The sequence below is a fragment of the Anser cygnoides genome, chromosome 1 (genome assembly GCF_040182565.1).
Source record: "Anser cygnoides isolate HZ-2024a breed goose chromosome 1, Taihu_goose_T2T_genome, whole genome shotgun sequence".
In the NCBI taxonomy this organism is placed as follows: Eukaryota; Metazoa; Chordata; class Aves; order Anseriformes; family Anatidae; genus Anser; species Anser cygnoides.
In genome coordinates this window covers 67,169,611-67,189,938 of record NC_089873.1, presented here as the reverse complement: position 1 = coordinate 67,189,938, position 20,328 = coordinate 67,169,611, and the positions used below count along the sequence as shown (strand labels likewise).

General features: G+C 38.2%; 1 protein-coding gene across 20 annotated transcripts in view; it reads left to right on the top strand.

Moving 5' to 3' along the window:
* MICAL3 (microtubule associated monooxygenase, calponin and LIM domain containing 3) overlaps window positions 1-20,328 on the top strand; it is a 168,453-nt gene that overhangs the window by 55,072 nt on the left and 93,053 nt on the right. For all 20 annotated transcript variants that reach the window (XM_048081462.2, XM_048045907.2, XM_048046756.2 and 17 more), the window contains exons 2-13: window positions 5,075-5,450; window positions 10,034-10,241; window positions 11,745-11,861; window positions 12,550-12,651; window positions 13,216-13,371; window positions 13,936-14,036; window positions 14,717-14,974; window positions 15,568-15,683; window positions 16,167-16,293; window positions 16,844-16,937; window positions 18,097-18,244; window positions 19,567-19,763. In XM_048081462.2, coding sequence (XP_047937419.2) covers window positions 5,187-5,450; window positions 10,034-10,241; window positions 11,745-11,861; window positions 12,550-12,651; window positions 13,216-13,371; window positions 13,936-14,036; window positions 14,717-14,974; window positions 15,568-15,683; window positions 16,167-16,293; window positions 16,844-16,937; window positions 18,097-18,244; window positions 19,567-19,763 — 1,888 coding nt within the window. In that variant the 5' untranslated portion in view covers window positions 5,075-5,186. The remainder of the gene's footprint in view (window positions 1-5,074; window positions 5,451-10,033; window positions 10,242-11,744; window positions 11,862-12,549; window positions 12,652-13,215; window positions 13,372-13,935; window positions 14,037-14,716; window positions 14,975-15,567; window positions 15,684-16,166; window positions 16,294-16,843; window positions 16,938-18,096; window positions 18,245-19,566; window positions 19,764-20,328) is intronic.

Below are 20,328 nucleotides of genomic sequence, written 5' to 3'. Positions count from 1 at the left end.
TCCTAGGTAGAACTTTTTGGGACATTGATTCTTATCAAATTGAGGAAAGAAGACAGCTGATCTGTTTCTTGGCCTCCTTTTTTCTCTTTTTATGTTGGTGTTCATTCAGTATAAGGACTGTGATTTGATCAAAGAGAAGTGTATGACAGAGGAACAGAATATGTTTGCTGAATTCATGTAAATAAAAGGTTTCATTTTGTAGGTCTAATGTTTTTGGTAATCATTTTATGGCACTTAAGAACTGGTTAGTAAAGAACAATCTACATATTTTTATTCAGTACCTTCATATAAAATTGGGAACCAAATACCTGTAGCTGCCACTGTATTTGTTTCCACGTTCTTGGATGTAATAGTATTTCTTTTCAAATCATTACTGGACTGTTTGCTCCATGTGACAGTTCTGCGTGACCTGTTCGTACATATGCCTTGATCTTCTTATTAAGAATGGGTTCTTGTATTTGCAACAAGTTTGTATCTGATTTCTCTTTCTCCTGCTCTTGCTCTGGCTTGATGGGATGAGGAAGGAAACAGATGGAGACCCAACTGATTCACCCCATTGTGGTGGACAGAAGCCCACTAAATCAGGTTTGATAAGTGTATATAACACAAACATTTATTGCCCAGTGTATTTGCTTGAATGTCAAATTTTATGAACGAGAGCAAATCTAAATACCATCTTAAAACTGTACTGACATTCCTTTTTTCCATCTGGTATAAAAGGGGAAGCTGCAAACAATGGCAGCCCCACCCTTTTGTCCTCCTGCTTTCTCATTTCTTGTCTGCACATAATATGGAGCTAAAATAATTGCTTTTTTTTTTTTTTTAGCTTTTCTTGTCAAAACTGTCCTCTTTTTGCCATCTGTTCCACAGCCTTGCAGCCACCCTAAACCTGCACTTTTTGATATCTGTGATGACTTAGAATGTGATGAACATATTGTAGCAAAGGCCATTTCTTTAGTTTTAGCTAAAAGTAAAAATAAATCAAATCCTGGAAATGGAAACAGAGCTTTTTCATTTGTTGGAATACGGACTTTCTTTAGTGTGGTTTCCTATAGAAGGGAAGCTTATGGGATTGAGTTGTTCGTCCATCTGCTTTTCAGTTCATCCTTAATAACTTTGGAACGATTTCATCCAGAGTTGACAGGGAATAAAAGTCTTGAAGGTAATTGATTTCCTGCAAGAAAACTGGTGGCTGGGTGGAGGAGTGGGACAAAAATAGGTGTCCCCACTGTCTGCAGCATAAGCTTAACAATATAATCTGTTCTTAGGCTTTTGCTAGCCAAGTTGCAAGTGTGTGCTGGCTGCGGTGCTACAGTAAGCTCAGAGTTTCCAGAGCGTGTTACTGAGCCTTGCTTAGGCAGAAGGTGAGGGGCCATGAAGGGGAGGCAAGGACATGGAAAGTGGCTGGGCAACTGGAAATATTTTGGAAAGGATGAGATCAATGGGCATTGGGGCTCTTGGAACCACTGGTAGTTTTACAGTTGAAGGACCAACTTGCCTTTAGGTTTCATACAGTACCATGCTTTGTTGATCGCTGCCTTCTCAGAGCTTTGTCTGTTGAGGGTGCATCTGCAGCATTTGCCCAGCTGTGAAACAACCAAAATATAAGCCAGTACTTGCATGGTGCTCAGAGAAACTCAGCGCTCACAAGTGGATCGGGGCAGTTACTTTGGCAAACATTTTATCCACTTGAAATGCTGTTTTGAGCTGGACAGAACAATCTGTGAATTTAGATGGAATTAAGTCAGTAGTTACAGCTGGAAAAAATGGAGGAGAATGCTGGAAAATACATTCCCATACTAAAATATTTTACTTTTCCAGGACTAAGTCATTAGTTAAATGAGCACTTTTAACAAAAATCTGGATTGAAAGTGTAAGGGAGGTGATTTCTAGAATGGCACCGTATTTGTCTGGAGTATAGGAGCCCTGGATTTGCAGGAATTTGAATGTGTACACCCAAAATCACCCACGTGTCACTTGCAAAATCCCTTCCTGTTTCTTCCATTTGGTAAAAGGAGGGGGTGAGCATTGCAGGCACTGGACTTTCTTTCTCATGCATGTGTTTGGTAAAATATTCATATTCATGCATCTGTGGTGACTGTGGGAATGGGAAGGAAGCAGCACCTGGAACTATTCATTGTCTGTTTCTCTGTTTTTCATGGGGTTCCTTTGTCCTGGGCAAGAGCTGGAGATCCTGAGCGTACTTGCAGGCATGAGTCAGTGACAACCTCTTGCTATTATTGTAAATAGCAACATGAACACTGTTCTTGCATGCGTTTTTTCATAGGCTTTGTCTTTCTCTCCCAACGCTTCAGCCAAGGAATTTACAGAGCTTCTGAGTCAGCAATCAGCTGCCTCGAGACAAAACATGCAGGATACTGCAGGCTTGCAGAAGAGCCAACAGGGCATACGAATACCCTGGAAACCTGGCAAATAATTCCTGCCTGCCCTTGCTTTGCCTCCTGTAATTTCCATGCTCTCTAACATGTTGCTCATAGGTTCCAAGCGCTTTGGGTGTTTACATCAAGAATGCGGAGTTTTGAGGAGTGACTAATTGCAGTGACTGAAGCCTCTGTACTTCACCTGTGGGCATAACTGACTTAACAGCCGGTGTGAAATGGGATGTAGGCAGAATACTGAAATTAACGTGCTGCTCTGGTCGCGCCGAGTAAAATGACCTGCTTTGGCAGGTTTGTCGCCTGGCTTGGCAAGCCTTGAACACAGAGCTCTCGGGGTGGATTTTAACTTGGAGGCCTCGCTGTGCAGTGCAGAATCAGCGCCGCTTCACTCCTCTGCTGAAAGTACAGCGGGAGCAAGAGCAAGAAGTGAAACCAAAGCTGTCATCACACCTGGATATATCAGTAAGGGACTGTGGCCCAACAGGCTGAAATTGCCACTCCACTGAATTTAGGTCGTGTAACTTCTATTGCTTATTCTTAGGAAGTGTTGTGTCAGTCATCTGAAGTGCTGGTGTAAAGTGAGCGTTCGGGTGGCAGAGTGCAAGAGACGGGAAATATAACACAAAATAGTATTCAATGTGAAACATTGTGCTGGTGGTAAATGAGGCATATGGCTTTAGATTGTAGGTATCTTGTTACATCTCTGTTACCAGATGCACTTAAATTACTCCTTCAACATAAGAGGAGATTTGTTGGGGCTCCTTATGACATTCTTGAGAACTGAAGAGGAGATGCAGGCTTAAAGCACAGTGTCTTAGAGAAGTGGAGTAGTTGCCCTGAGGTGCAAGCCTGGAGTACATTTCCAGCTTCACAACAGTGAAGTTAAGATCAAGAAGAAGGAAAGTATTTCATTCCATACTGCTTAGCGAGCAGTGCTGTTGTGGACATGACACCAGTATCAGCCAGTCAGAGAAACAGCTTTGTTTGTACCGAGTCCTCTAAGGCAGTTGACCTAATAAAATCAGAATCGCTTTCTCTGGTATAACCAATTGTTATCGCGTGACTTTTGCAGGAATTTTTATTTTTATTTTTAATAATGAACAGTTTGGGGATGTATGTAAAGGCTTCCAGGTCTCCTTTGCTATTTCTAAATTTAAGCAATAAATACCGTGTTAGGTTGAAAAACAGGAGTGCCCAGATAAGCTGCTGCAGAGCTGTCATACTAGAGGGGAAGAGACATGAGCTGTAATGTTTGACTTGGCTTCCTGTCTGCTGGAAGCAGGAAAAGAGCTGGTGAGAATCTAAAAGGTTTTATCCGAGTCCACATATTTCCTTTTTCACCTCAATACCCTTTGCAAAAAAAAAAAAAAAAAAAGGAGAAAAAACACCTCAGAAATGTTTTCACTTTCATAGTTCCAGCATATGTTCCCATGCTGCCCTCCCCTACCTGAAGATTAAACAGAAGTATTCTTTCTTAGAGGGCAGAGTAATTGTTTATATCTTATATGTATGTACTTTTACATAAAAGGAAGAAAAAGCTTTATTATATATAAAAGATAGAGAGAGAAAAATAGCTATTCTTTAAACAAAATCTGCTGTTTGTGATCCAAACAATTCTGTACTTCTGAGAGATCCTACAAAAGCAACTAAGCATAGCAGACCTCCTGTTAGCATATTTCATCTGCTGAGGACACCAGCTACCACCTGAAATGCTGTAGGGATCTGCATATCAAAAGAAGTTGAAAACCACAAGATTGAGGAAATAGTCTGAGAATTCCACACAGAAAATGCAGCAGACAGTTTGCAGTTTGCTTTTAGGCTGCGTTGCTTACTGAGGCAGGAATATACCCACAGACTCTAAGTGAGGCAAATGTTTATACTGCTCGATGCAATGCAGGTGAGCATTTTTTTCAGTCTTGACATCTTTTCTTAAGTGTTTGATTGCTAGGTCTTAGGTCTTGCTTAGGTCTTAGGTCTTGCTTAGGTCTAACTTCTTTCTAGGATTGCAGCAGCCCTCATTGCATTTGTCATGCCATGTACAAAAGCACTGTTTGCAAGCACTCTCAAACAGAAATACTAGTTGGTGATATGCCACTCTGTTTCCTCTTCTCTTTATCATGGATAAAGACATGTTGTTTTTGAAGGAGAGGACCAAACCTTTTTTTACTGATGGAAATCTAACTCCTAAAATACTTGGGGGTAGTCGTGTTTTCAAGAGCGGCATATACCCATTGCTGTGGTATTAACACAGTGATCTTGTTATCACAGTCACTGCTACATTATTAAGTCTCTATCATTTGTTTCAAAACTTCTGTCTGCTTCCAAAGATATGTAACATCTGCCAGTTGACTTGTAACTTCTCTGCTATTTATATGTAACAGGAGTTTTAATAAAACTTTTTAGGTATACTGGCTCAGGTAAAGTATTCTGATTTAACAGAGAAGAGATGTGCCACTGCCTGAAGAGAGCCTTGGTGGGCTTTGGAAGGCCATGCTTCAGTCAACTCAGGCAGGACTCCTTGGGGTATTATTGATCAGTTGTCTCATTTAGGACTTTCTTCATTAGGTACTGAGAATCTGGGCTCTGAGTTTAGTGGGCACAGACATCATTTTGGAAAGAAAAAAAAAAAAAGCAAAGAACAAACTCAGTTACATTTTCTTCTTTTTATTTCATAGGTTGATAATGCTCGTAAGCCAGAGGTGAAAGTGTCTCAGCCGAGCAACACTGGGAAATCTGGCAGACTGGAAGAGAACAGCTGCCCCCCAGGGCAGCTGCCGCGTGTGAAGCATGGAGGAAAGTAAGAACGAGAAGGTGAACCAGGCTCATGTTCTCTTCGACAGATTTGTCCAGGCTTCAACGTGTAAGGGGACTCTCAAGGCTTTCCAGGAGCTCTGTGACTACCTAGAACTAAAGCCCAAGGACTATCGTTCTTTCTATCACAAACTCAAGTCCAAGCTAAATTACTGGAAAGCCAAAGCCTTGTGGGCCAAATTGGATAAGAGGGGCAGCCATAAGGACTATAAGAAGGGGAAAGCATGCGCCAACACAAAGGTAAGGAAAGTGATCCTCTGTGGAGATGTATTCATGGGAGTCAAAATGTGTTTTATGTTTTTTGTGGCATCAATGCTATAAGTGAGATTGAGTTATAAAATCTTCCTTTGTAGGCTTGTATCTTGGTAGTTGTTTTTTTGTTTGTTTTTGTTTGCTTGTTTTTTAAACTAGATAATAACTGGGTTATGAAATTTTCTGTTGGGGTTTAGATACAAAATATGTATGTCTGGATTTTTTTGAAGTGCATCCCTTTTAATTTCAAAAAGTCTCATGTCTCTTGATAAATGCTAACTTGCCTGCCAAATTGGCAAAATCTTCAATTTAGCATTATTTAGGAAGCAATTATTTGAATTTCAGAGAAAAGAAAAACAAAACAAAACCACAATGTGGAAACCATACCAATTCCTTTTAAAAGATTGGTATGTGTGGTATTTACTGTAAGGAATTTCTGCTTTCATGCACCCCTTCCAAATTATTTTACCTCTATTGTTGTGAGCTGGTATTTGTGCTACATACACCCTTGTTTGATGCTACAGTCTGAGCTTACTTATTTTGTTACTAAAAGACATTTCTTCATATCATTAAAAATGTTTATGGAGTAAGTTATTTTTGCAAGTAATCAAACACTTCTTCTAAAAAAAAAAAAAGGAAGATAGTGTGGAATATAATAAAATTAGAACAGGATTCTGTCCTCCTTCATTGAAGTTAATATACAAGAGAAAGAAAAGCATCTATTAACTTTTTTGGAAAAAGAGATATCTTAATTGATAAGAGAAATTAATGACTAATTCACCTAGTAGAGAACTGAGGGGGAAATAATCCTGTTCATGATGTAGTCAGTTGTTTCAGATATGAGGACTGAAGTTTGATTTCCAACTAGATATTAGAAAGTTATTCCCTTGATTGTTTCGCTTTCCAGTTACCATTTTCATATAGATGGTGAAATTTATAATTAAGTACTAAAATAACACTTGTATAAATCACTGATGGACCAAGGTCCATTTGTCCTGGCTGTTGTGGAAATGATGCGGAATATAAACTTAAAAAGTTTATAATTGTTACTTCAAATTATAGATAGCAGATGCATATAGATCAACTTGGAAAACAATGAAACAATTAGGCGGTGCTGGTCATCATTCACACTGAGCTGGTTCCTTCTAGAGGAAGGGGAGGGCAAGGAGAAGAGAGAAAGTAAAGGAGAAGAGAACAAGGAGGGGAGGCAGGTCGTATTTGCCAGTGTTTCTGAGAAGCTGTTGGTGAGATGCTCAGTAGAAGTGCAGGTAAAAAGGGTGGCACCTGTCTGCCCCAACCCAGAAACATACAGGACGGTGGAGTTGGGATTCAAGTCATTTTGAGCAGTGAAATTAGGTAGCCGAGGGGAGGTGAAATTTAGTTTAAAATAACATTTTATTTGTTAGTATATCTTAAATTTAATACATACTTGTGATGATAAATTATTTTTGTATGGCATTAAACATAAACTTTGTTGAATATTTTTATATAAAGAAATGATATGTGTGTATTATTTTTATATTTTTCATATATATTTCTGTTAATGACTTGTTTCCTACCCTAATGGCATCTGCCGTTAAAAGTTTGTATGTAATTCTTAAGAGATAATCACTACTATTCAAAGTAGAAGCATTCTGGGAACTGAATAATGTCTGATTTGATGTCTCCTACCTCCCTTAGTTTTATTTTCCAAATTTTTAACGTAATTTACAAACCACTAATTAAAAATACAGAAATATAAGTGGGCATGTGGAAACGATAGAATTTTAAACAAAGCTTAAAATTTTACCCATGTTATTAGAACAGATACTGATCATTTCCTTAGTAAGATTGGCTTCTATGTATTTCAACATATAGCAGTTTTGAAGATCTCATCCTCTGGAGCTTAGTTCCCACTTGCCTATTTGTAAGTTGTGTTGGGGTGAAGTGCCATGACCAGGGTTGGGCACTTTGTGCATCATGTGGCCAGTGTCCCGGTTAACCAGAATTCAGATAATTGGGGGTTTAGTTCATGAAAGCAAGATTTGCGTGTGATGCTTTGTTCAAGTGTAAATAATTGCAAGCATTTACACTAGTCCCTTTATTCATTTAGACTGAGCACCTCAAAAGAGAACAGGAAGATGATTCTCCATTCGTGGACTTCTTTCTCTTTGTTGGTTATACAGAGAATACAGAATTTCAGTTTGCCTTTTATGTTACATTACCATGGTGTTGTTACTGGTAACTAAATATAATTTATCTGAAGGATCTTGAGCAAGATGTGTTTGTGAAGGGTGAGATTGCTTTAGCACTCTGCAACAGTTGTTTGGAGTCATTGTGGGGAAAGGCAAGAAGGAACGACAAGAACTGCCTTTATTGACTTGGCTGTGCTTGGCATCTCTTGTGCCTGCTGCTGCCTGTGAAAGAACCAGAACTTAGGTTTCTATAAGGGATTAGAAACTGGAGGAGTCACGAGAGGTGGAAAAGGGAACAGAATATTTTCTTCTGATTTTAATTGTCCCTAAAACTTGCTGTGTTTTATAACAGCATTTTTTAAAACAAGGTGGCAAACTTGGCCATGAATGGCTTTTCCGAGTGTCATGTATTTTACATCCACAGCATCTAGAGTCCTAAACATAAACTTGATATTAACCACATCCTTGCGTGGGGGGGGAAAAAAAAAAAAAAAAGCTTGTAGGAAAAAATGGCCTTTACATTTCTGTGACAAAATTACAGGTAATTAGTTTTTAATTTGATTACGCAGACCTGAGTTTGAATAGTCTGATTTTAGCGTAATTCATTTTGTGTTATGTTCTCCATTGTAACTATTTTATACTGGAAAAGTTATCAAAGAATAGAATTTGCCCATCTCAGTGTGGTCGTGTTGTTATTGAATGCAATCTCTTTGAAGATTGTAGTTGTCAGATTAGCAAAATTATTACATGGTTAAATATGACACACTCAGCTAATTTTCTTACAAGTTTTAAAAACAAAATTAAGTGGTGTTAGAGAGTTATACTTAACCCACAGTACTGAACTGGAAGAATACACTAGATCTTAGCTGATAGTCTCTTTTTAGAAATTCCAAGTCGGACACGTGTTCAATATTCAAGTCTATTTTGGAATCGCATTGCTAATAGTCCAGTGGTTGGGCTGCCTTTTTGACACATGCCTTCAGGTCCCCAAAGCTACTAAATAAATAGTGCTGTTATCCTTCCCTTCTCTTTTCTCTAGACTTGGATCTCTGCCCTTAGGTTTGTATGACCTCTTACATGATACAGTAGCCCTGTTAGAATTTGCATGTCAGTTGTTAATTCTTTACTGCTGCAACCTGAACTGTTTTATTATCATTTAGGCTTTATATTTGTCGTTTCACTTCATTTGCAGAATATACGTCCTAGCAAATAACAGGTTAAAATGTGATGACCTGTAGAAATTGGCATATGAGGACTATTAGAGAACAAAGATCTTTGTTTTGGAATAGGCTGTTTAATCAGAAGGTTAGGTTCTGAGTAAGTTTTAGCATCTTTAAGAATTTCTCAGAGTTTTCTTGTCCAGCTGTAAGGGTATGTGAGGATCTGGAAAATACTCACATGACAGCAACAGTCACCACTTCGGTGGCTTTTTATTTGGTGGGTCTGGCTTATAGTCAATAGGAAAAAAAAAGTACAAAACTACAAAACTGGTACAACAAAATGGACTGTGCCCTATATTCATGTGAATACATACAGACATGCCATCTCTCTCTGGACTTCAGTTCCCCTAGGTGAGAAGTGTCAGCTGACTGTCTTGGATTTTTAATCTTAAAATATCTTGCTGTATTCTTCTGTTTCCCAGAAAGTACTTCCAACACTAGGTATGCAAGTATTTTACATTCTCAAGTCATGTATTAGCCTCTAACAGTGTTTGTGAGCAGAGTGGAAGAAGATGTGAGGTGAAAGACTTTTGATATGACAAAGGTTACATTGAAGAAAATGTATTTTGATAAAAATGCTCTTGTGACACAAAGTTTGTATTTACTTACCTGGAGGTTCCTTTGCTGCAATAATAGAAGCACCAGCATACGCCTAAGTTAGAGTGGTTTGACTTGCCTGCTGTCTGTGCTACTCTAAGTGATGATGGTTATAAAAGCATTGTGTTTTTCTGCAGTAACCGTTCCTGTGCAGCTCAGTGTTGATGAGGAATTTTTAGTGTTCTTGAAGACTTTCTCAAGAAAGGCTAGCTCAGGCCTTGGAATATGAGAGGAAAAGGATACTTTCCTCTCAGAACAGAAAACGTGGTTGGAAAGTGGGGGAGAAGCCTTCAGAAATATTGCTGTTCTCCACGTGCTTGTATAGGTTGGAGAGCACACCTTGGCAGCTCTTCTTCAAAGAAGGGTTGGAAAGAGGCAGGTTACTTGCCTGTTTCTCCAGACTTTTCATTTCTCTGTGATATGTTTCATTTTCAGGTTGCAGGTACTGGTTGAACATATCCGTGCCAGAGCATGGCAGGTAACAATAGAAAGACTGATGCTAGGATGCTTTGAACCTATGGTAAAAATACCTTTTTCCTCCTCGGACTGTGAAGTTATTGTGTACTTGGTTGCTTTGCAGTGTCTGATAATTGGGGCTGGACCTTGTGGCCTTCGCACAGCCATCGACCTGTCATTCCTAGGAGCCAAGGTGGTGGTCATAGAAAAGAGGGATGCCTTTTCCCGCAATAATGTCCTGCACTTGTGGCCATTCACCATACATGACTTGAGGGGTCTTGGCGCCAAGAAGTTTTATGGCAAATTCTGTGCAGGATCCATAGACCATATCAGTAAGTACAGCCGCTGCTAGGTATGGCAGCACTTCTTCTTTGCAGGGGAGAGGTGGCTGAGGGCAGGGGGTAACTCATTGAAATGCATCCTGCACCTGCCAGTGCTCTCACATCTGTATGGTGTAATGCAGCATTACCTTTGCGTAGCACAGTTTGGGCTAGACCCACATGCGAAAGAAATAGATTGTGCCATGGAATGATCAAACGTACCACATATATCTGGTATCTTTTATAACTGCTAGTTTCTGAGACCTAACTTTTTCATATACTGAAAAGTACATCTAAGGTTCAAAGCTTTTTTCCCCCTGATGGATCACTTTCCTATTTTTCCTGTTACATTCCTGCAGCTGCAACATTATTCTGTTGCTCTTGAACATTGTGTGTGAGGTGTTTTGTTTGTTTGTTTTTTAATTACTGAATATTTTTGAACATTCTTTTGAATGTTGATCTGGAAAATGGAGGAGCAGTTTTAACATTGTTAAGTTTTGGAAGAGTGGTGGAGATGTTTTCAAGAACACCACCAGCCTCTGAATAGATTTTAATTAAATAGATGTTTGCACATTGAAATGAAGAATAATTTTGATAATTCTCAAATTCTGAGAAAACTTCCTCTTTTGAAAGCTGCACGCTTCAGTAGGGCAAGAGCTACCATTTTTCACTTCTTCTTTCAAAAATTTACCAGACGGGTTAGTTTGCCCACCAGTCTGTGTTCACCACAGGGCATAAATGGAAGTATAAATTGAGACAAACATAGTAGGTAAGATTTAGCTTCTTGTTCAATGCAAAAGCTTTTTTTTTCTTCTTTTTTTTTGAGGGGAAATGAATGCTAAAACTGAAAGACTTTTTAACTTTGGTCTTGCAGATTTATTTTTCTCTTCCAATTTCTTGTTATTTTTATTCTTCAATACTTTGTCATCTTCTTTTGTATCTCAGCACAGATGAAATTTGGTGTTTAGGTGGAGCACTTCTTCATTTCAGTATCTGAAATGTGGCAGCAAGATGTTTTCCTTCAAGTTAGTCGTTTGCCACACTGTAGTTTTTGTACCTGCTACCTACACTAATTTACGTGGAAAGAGGTGATGAGGAATTTACTATGCCCCCACTAACCCAAAGGTGTTAGGAGTAAGCTGCAGTTCAATATTACAGCTAACTTGGTCAAATGGCTATCATCTGTGACAAAAGTGCAGTCCTGCTTGTGCTCTCTTTAATGCCTTTCCTGCAGTGCATGTTCTAGTTATTTCCCTTGTTGTTGATTTGGGGGCTGAAACGTTAAAAAAATATTTACTTTCTTGGGGAAGGACTGGAATTTCCGCTACATGGAAGTTCCTTGGCATGCCGTGATACTACACACCAATGCTGCCTGGATGAAGTGCTGGGAACACAGTGGGAAGAAGAAAGCAGCAGCTAGCCTTTAGATCAATTTATCAGTAACATCAAACAGAGATGTGTGCACTTGTGCTCTTTCCTTTTTCTCTTATTTCTCTATCATCTGCTTTTTTTCAGGTATCCGTCAACTCCAGCTTATCCTTTTGAAGGTTGCCTTGATCTTGGGAATAGAGATCCACGTCAATGTGGAATTTCAGGGGCTTGTTTACCCTCCAGAGGATCAGGAAAATGAAAGCAAGTAGCGTTGAAATGGGTACTAGAGAGAGGGGAAATTGTGGTAGGGGGCACAGATTCCCACTCCTTAATGTTGCATATGACTCTGAGTCTTTTCCTCATGCTCCATTAATGAGAGTAATCTTCAATACACTTTTGCTTGAGTTTTTAATAGGCTTTATTCTTTCTAGTAAGGCAAAATCACCTGAATTACTAAGCAGAAATAATCCAAAACACAGTAGGTTCTAATTTCTCCAAACATATTTAAGCCTATTACACTTAGAAAGTATCTTTTTAAAACAACTCTTTCATTTGCATTCACGGAGGATATTTATATCAGTGAATGATCTTTGTTATGCTGTTTGCATCGCTGTGAAACCCACTGTCTGATTGCTATGAGAGATGGTGGCTTACTTGTCTTTTGGCATCCTGTTAATTGAATAACTAGTAGAGAACCTATAAAGGTTTTAGTGATCCTTAAAGGTAATAATCAGGGAGCGGTTATTGGGGATGTCGCTGCCTAGCATAGTGCATTCTCTGATTCACGCAGAGTGGCTGTGCAAGTCAGCAATAGCTCTTGTCAACAATATAGCTATCCTGCAGTGTATCTTTATTGACAATGTGAGAAAGGGATTATGGATGTGTTTTTATATATTTGTTCTACTATGTGCATTGTTTATTTTGTCATTAACCTGGAGTTTATCAACAGGAATAGGTTGGCGTGCATTGGTCCATCCAAAAACCCATCCAGTATCAGAGTATGAATTTGAAGTAATCATTGGAGGGGATGGCAGGAGGAACACCTTAGAAGGTAAGTGTCCGTAATTCTCTTTAAAATAGAACTAATTCTTAAATTAGTTCGAGCAGATATGAAGAAAAAAGACTTCAAAGTCCTGATCAAAATCTAGAAAGACATTTGACTAGTGAAAGGAAATTAAAAGTCCATGTAGAAATCTGTTTTTATCAAGACATGTGGGTCATATTTTTCTTCTATCTATCCACCAGCAAAAGAATGAGATATTTGACCTGAATAATTTTTCCCACCTTCTTTCTTTAGCTAGTGTTGTAGCTCTTAATTTTGAAAGTAGGAGTTGAAGTGCTAAATATTCTTCTGTGTAGTAGAGAATTTTATGTAGTATTTTGATGCAAATTACAGTTTTTGGGAAAGAGGTAAGAAAGAGAGGGGGGAGCTTTTTTCCTAAATAAGAGCCACTATTTTTCTGATGAAGCAATTGTTGCTTTCTCAGTGCAGGAGTTTGTAATATAACAGATCCAATCTCTCCTTTATTTTGTGAGGACACCTGTCTATGGCATGCTGAGTATTCTCTGAAGCTATGCTCTATTTTTCAGCATTACTACTTTATCTTTCCCATAGGGTTTCGCCGAAAAGAGTTCCGTGGTAAACTAGCGATTGCTATCACAGCAAACTTCATCAATCGCAACACCACAGCTGAAGCCAAAGTAGAAGAGATCAGTGGTGTGGCATTCATATTCAACCAGAAGTTCTTCCAGGATCTACGAGAAGCCACAGGTTTGTCAGCAATTGCCAAATTTCCAATGAAAACTGTTTGTCTTTCTTACTGCAACTTTGTAACTCAGGTATCACAATGTTTAATCAATAAACAAATGACTTGTGCCAGGAAGTCAGTCATTGCTGTCTCTCTTTGAAATCTCACTTCCCTCATTTTTACAGCTGTTCTATACATCTGTACAAAGCAGATGTGTGTCATTCAGATGTGTGTCATTTTGTTCAGAAATGGAGGACTTATTTCCCTGAGGGTTTTCAGGAAATCAGATCTGCTCTTAAGAAAAGCCTGAATCCTGAGTTTAGCTTCCTGCACTCCACATCTGCATACAAACCTTAATGTGATGATAAATGTATTTTTGAAAAAAATTACCTATATACAGGTGAAATGCTCTGTTTGTGGTTTTGTTGAAGATGTAATTTTTAAACTCATCAAAAGCATGGGAGGAAGTTGCTTGGCATTCTCTCTAAGGTTTTCTAACCATGTAGTTTCAATTTACTTTCTTCCAAAGAGCTCATTTCTGCACATACTGTGTAACATGTTCCTTTACTATCTTGTTCTGTCACAAGGCATTGACTTGGAGAACATTGTCTACTATAAAGACGATACACACTACTTTGTCATGACTGCCAAAAAGCAGAGCCTGCTGGATAAAGGTGTAATACGGCATGTGAGTATTAACTTTTATATATTCTTTATGTACTAAGATTGTGGGACAACTTGCTTTTAGTATGCTAAAAGAGGGGAAACGCACTCTTATTTCACCACATGATGTTTTTATACAGGTGTAATTTAGAAACAAACATATGTGATTAATGCCCTTCTGAAGTATTTTCAGCCATGAGAAAAGTGCTATAAGACCTACCCTGTCTAAATTTGTATCCTTTTGTCAATTTGAGGGTTTTGTTCGCAATAAGGTAATATACGTTTAAAGAACCTTTGGTGGCTTATTTGAACTTCTCTCATTTAATGAAAATGAGAATGCGAGGAGTGAAGAAATTCTTGGAAATTTACCTCCATCTTATTCTGACAGAAGCAGATTTAAAAGTAGTTTGGCCACAAACGAATACATAAGGAGTGAGGTCTTGTGCCTTTTGTATGAAGAGAAATGCTCAGACGTTTCTTGGCCCTTTCACACTCAGAAATGCCAGTGGGACTGGTGACTGTTTTCAATAAAAGACTTACAAATTTTTCATTGGAATTAAGAGCATTATTAGGGATGTAAGAATTAAAGGGCAAACCTATATCAATGAATTTGTAGTGGATTTTTTAATGCCAACAATTCTATGTCAGTCTTAAAACAACCTTATAGATTTGGCTCTTTCACTTTTACTTGTCTCTCTTTGGCAGGATTATGCTGATACGGAGTTACTACTCTCGCGGGAGAACGTGGACCAGGAGGCTTTGCTAAACTATGCCAGAGAAGCAGCTGACTTCTCTACTAATCAGCAGCTGCCTTCACTAGACTTTGCCATCAATCACTACGGGCAGCCAGATGTGGCAATGTTTGACTTCACATGCATGTACGCATCAGAGAATGCAGCTCTGGTGCGAGAGCAGAATGGCCACCAGCTACTTGTGGCACTGGTTGGGGACAGTCTCTTAGAGGTTTGTGTTTTAAACTTAATGTGTGTAAACAGGGAATTGAATTGTAAGCATAAACCGTTGCACCCATCACTGAAATGTGTGCTGCCTATAAAATAATTATTATGAGGAACACTGCTGTTTATTATATAATAAAGTGGGAGGTTTGAAAGAAGGGTAGGCATGTTGGGAAAACAGAATATTTAGGATGGTAATGATCATGCTTAAGAAAATATGTGCAGAGATTTTTCTGAAGTTATATCTATTCCATGTGCTTCTTATTGGGACAATTATACTTGCTGTGGGAACCTACTCTAGGCCTGTTAATAATTAGCATTTTGCAGTTGGTTAAAAAGTACAGTATTGAAGAGTAGTTCTTAAGATACTCCAGGCTATGAATAGCTGTAGGCAATAGAGGAACATTTGGCTTTGAGGAAGCTCATGGACAATTCACCATGCATCTAGCTTCCTCTAGCCCAGTGGGAGTAGAGCTTCAAGCTAATTACTGAGCAGTAACTTCCCAGCAGATTACCCTCTATATTCATGGTATTCATTTAAAATTTTCTCTAACTGATGTTTTTCCTTTCTGTTCTTCTTTTTGAAAACTATTATGTTAGCCGTTTTGGCCAATGGGAACTGGAATAGCCAGGGGATTTTTGGCTGCAATGGACTCTGCTTGGATGGTACGAAGTTGGTCACTCGGAGCAAGTCCTTTGGAAGTTCTTGCAGAGAGGTAGTAGAAAAAATGCTTACACTTTCAGTTCTAATCTCATCCTCCAACATGTCATCATTCATTCCAATTCCTTCTAGTGCAAATATATTGATAAGAGAGGAGATACAGATTTTCACTGTTTTTAGAGGGTGCTTGTGCCTATAATTAAATTGAAGAAAAAAATCCGAAGGAGCTGATAAGCTGAAGTATATTTATAGAGGAATAAGAAATGCTGAAGCTGTTCTTGGTCCTAGTTTTACAAAGCAGATTAGATGAAGAGTCTTTTCTTGGTGCTTATTGGTATTACATGGAGAAAGTGAGCCTGACTTACTGTCACAAGCCTTTCAATAGCAAACTGGATGAAGATGTAGGTGCCTTTAAAGTACCAGAGACAACAAAACTGTTTGTTGTTCCCTATTATCCTGTAAATATCTTTTATGATTTTCTCAGCAGTATTAATAGTGATGCATCTTTACAAAGAAACTTTTTTTTTTTTTTCCTAAGGGAAAGCATTTATAGGCTACTGCCTCAGACCACCCCTGAGAATGTGAGTAAAAACTTCAGCCATTATAGCATTGATCCAGCCACCCGGTATCCCAATATCAATGTCAACTTCTTGCGGCCCCAGCAGGTAACTAGAAAAATTGTGCTTCTGAATATTTGTAATCTGCATTGTCTTTTCGTAGGTGAAACTATGCTCTTGTTTTGGGACAGATAACGACCTGACTGTGGCAGTATAACTTGCAAGCAGTGAGATGCAGATACATCAGACAAGAGTCAAGCTCTTAATTCCTGTTTTGTCTAGAGTTTAGGAGTTGTAAAAATGTGCTTTTAAATCATCTGTATTTTTGATTTTGACAGTTTTAACCATGCTGTGATAATACTTGAAATCTATAAACGTGTGTCTGTGCATACATTTTCTTTGTACTAAGTCTAGTATACCAGTCTATCATTGCAATTTGGTATCCACTGAGCAGCAGCAGTCATCTGAACTATTCAGCACTGACAAATTGTCCCTTGTTCTGGAGTTCTTGAGCTAGAGCTTTCTGCTACATAAGAATACTTGTCTTCTTTCTTTTGCCTTGGGATGACTCCTTCTTGTCCTCCTGCCCTTTCTTTGTGGATGTTGGATACATAGCATATTGGTCATTTTTATTTATTTATTTTTTGCATCATTTTAGGTACGCCACTTGTATAATACAGGAGACTTGAAAGACATTCACCTGGAAATAGAGAACTTTGTGAACTCCAGGACACCAAAGCTGACTCGGAATGGTAGGCCTTGTTACTGCTCCATTCCTTTTGGTATTCGGGGGCTGAATTAGTGCAAGGCACGTGGAGCAATGTCACTAGTGTATTGTTTAGTCAGGCTCTTTTGCTGTAGAAAAAGTATCCAGCAATTGTTTTGTCAGCAGTCTGATTTTTTGCCAATCTTTCAAGTTTCAATTAACATGCAAATATATTGTTGTTTACCTAGTTTCCTTGCTTTATAATGCTGCAATATTTCTAGAACATGTCATCTTATACAAGCATTGCTTTTCACCTCCCTTATCCCTACAACAATGTCCTTACTTAGAGTGCAGGAGGCTTGCCTGAATTCACTCTAACAGTAAACACAAAATTCTTATAAAAATAACAGAAGTTATTTCTAGTACAGTCTTTCATGTTTATGCTTTTCTTTACTTAATCTCATCTCGTAGCTTAACTAAATGGAACCTCACTTTACTTATGTTATTCTGAAAGCTAGTTGCCTTCTGAGAAGCATTTCAGTATCTGTCTACTTGGCCTGTACCCCGAGGGGTATGTTGAACATTTCCATTTGCACACCTTGCCTTTGAATGTCCAGATAGCATTGGGGTCTCTCTGAATGGTGCTTTGCTGCTGAGCCTGCTTTCACTGCTGAATATGTAGTCTTTGGATTTGTTCTTTGGCCTGCAACCATGTCCCCTTAGGCTGTAATCTTGTCAGATCTTGCAGTAAGGCAAGGTCAAAACAGGTCAGCACTTCTAATGGAAGGCTTTCAATAGGAAAGAAACAATTGCAAAAGTACATTTGTAATTCTTGCATTACAAATAGTGTATCTGGACTTCAGAGAGCATTGTACTACTGTATATCCTTTTGATAATATTTAAAACAAGCCTTTGTGACTGCTTTATAGTTCCTGGGGCTCTTTTACAAGGGCTAGGGTGAAATGTCGGGCAAGATATAACTTCTATAGTTACTTTTTAGCAAATGAAAAATCCTTTCATGGATCTAAAATAGATATCATAGCCTTTAAAAATAATAATAATAATTTTGTCCTGTGTTACCCATTGTAGAAGGAGCATATTGTTTACACAAAGGTTTTATTTGCCTATTCATATTTTTTATGATGTAGTTAAGATTCATGTAAGAGATTTTGTGTGTTTCTACTTAACAACATGATTTCTTACAGAGTCTGTAGCTCGCTCTAGCAAATTGCTCAATTGGTGCCAGAGGCAGACAGATGGGTACGCTGGTGTAAATGTTACAGATCTCACGATGTCATGGAAAAGTGGCTTAGCTTTGTGTGCCATTATCCACAGATACCGTCCAGACTTAATGTAAGTAATTGGCTCTTTGAAGATCTGGGAAGGGCAAAATGTTAGTTATATTTCAAACATACGATTGAGAGTGAGGCAATGTGTTTGTGACTTATGAAGAAATGGATTGAAATTAAGTCAATTAAGCCTGATAAAAGCTAATGTACAGTGATTCACCAGCAGAGTGGAAGGTCATAATAGCTTGATGAATATGAAGGTAAATGTGTTGTCATTTTCTTTTCTGGATGGTTTGACAGAATTAAACTTCAGATTGGTACTGTCTGGAATTCATTATTGTCAAACAGCTCTTCTCTGTGAAATTAGTCAGGAATAGTTGATAGCTTCAGTTAAATTTCTTGTGAACAAGTCTCTACACAGACCTTTAATCTCCTGTTTGACAGTAACTTTTTAAAAACTGCCCTTTACAGAAGTAGTGACTCACTACCTGAATGTTGCTGTTTGTAAACTAACATGTTGTTTGGATGAAAGAGAGGCCGTCCTCTTACACTATATATTGAGTAAAGCAGTAGCCCCATTCTAGAACAGGAAAACAGTGGCTGGCAGAAGTATTAGTAGCAAAGACTCTGGCAGTTTAATTGAAATCTGCAGTGACGTCAGCTTCCAAAAGGGACATTAGAAAAAATAAATGCCAGAGATGTAATTAAAGGCATAATCCAGTAAAAAGCATGCTAAATAATTGTGTGGTTATTCCCTTCCATGTGCACTGAATTGCTTTACTACCAGTGCACTCAAGTTAACTGAGCTACTCTTTTTAATAGCTATATAACTTGTGAAGGGTTCAAGTGAAAGTATTCTATACTGTGTTGCTTTTCAGATAGTTCATATAACTCTCCATAAGCTAAGTAACTTTTTATAGAGTTTTAGCTTTGTTTATATATATATATATATATATATATACACACATATATATATAGTTCTACAAGTTTTGGAAACAATAGAACAAAATAAGGGGTCAGTCGAGAAAAATGGGGACAAAGAGAAACTTCATTTAGGACTTCATTTAGTTCCAAGCACATAAAAGATTTTACATACAGGAAAGTGGTAGAGTTTTCCAGCAAAGGAGGAAGTGAAGATGTATTTCAGGGAATAATCAGGTTCTTAAGAATTAAAAATCAGGTTTATTGGAGGAGCAACAAATGAAAAAAGAGTTAAGTTTGAGTCAAAGTTCACCATAATTAAATAGCATCAACTCTGCAACACAAAAGGTATGTTGACAAGTAAATTTGGGAGATTTCAGAAAAAAATGGCAGTGGATCCCTGATTTCTTTCAGAAGACTGATTTCCACTTGTTTGAGTGCATGCCCTCTTCCTGCCCTTTGCAGAGACTTTGATTCTTTGGATGAACACAATGTGGAGAAGAATAACCAGCTGGCCTTTGACATTGCTGAAAAAGAGTTTGGAATATCTCCCATTATGACTGGAAAGGAAATGGCATCTGTTGGTGAACCAGATAAACTGTCGATGGTGATGTACCTCACACAGTTCTATGAGATGTTCAAAGACACCATCCCCTCTAGTGGTAAGGAGTTTGGGACAGGTCTTTAAGATTTAAAGACAGCTGCAGAATGAATGTGTGAGCTTGAGTTGTCTTTGTGCTTCTTCCACATGTACTTATACTAGTCACTCACTAACTTTACATTACAATAAGATGTCTTATTGGTGTTTATAAAGACAAGAGCATCAAGAGCAAAAAGAGGAGTTAATAAATACAAAGTAATGGCCTTAAAAGTTTAAACTCACTTCACTATTTGACGACTTCTCTGCTCTCTTGCTATTATTTAGGTGTTCATCTGTCTTCACTAATGTGAAATCCCTTGCTAGTATTTGTTTAGTAGGTAATTTCAAAATACCGGCCAAATTTTATATCTAATTTTTACTATCCATGAGTGGTGAGAGTGACTTCAGGCCAATGAGAGGCAGGAATGAAAGATATTTGATTAAAACTGTAGGATATAGTTGCTTAACATAAGTGAATATTGCCCGTCTCTAAATCTTAATAATGTAGCTTTTTCTTTATTACTGATTATCTTAATTCAAATTCTAAGATATATCTGATTCACGTCTGTAATTCTGGGGGAAAAAAT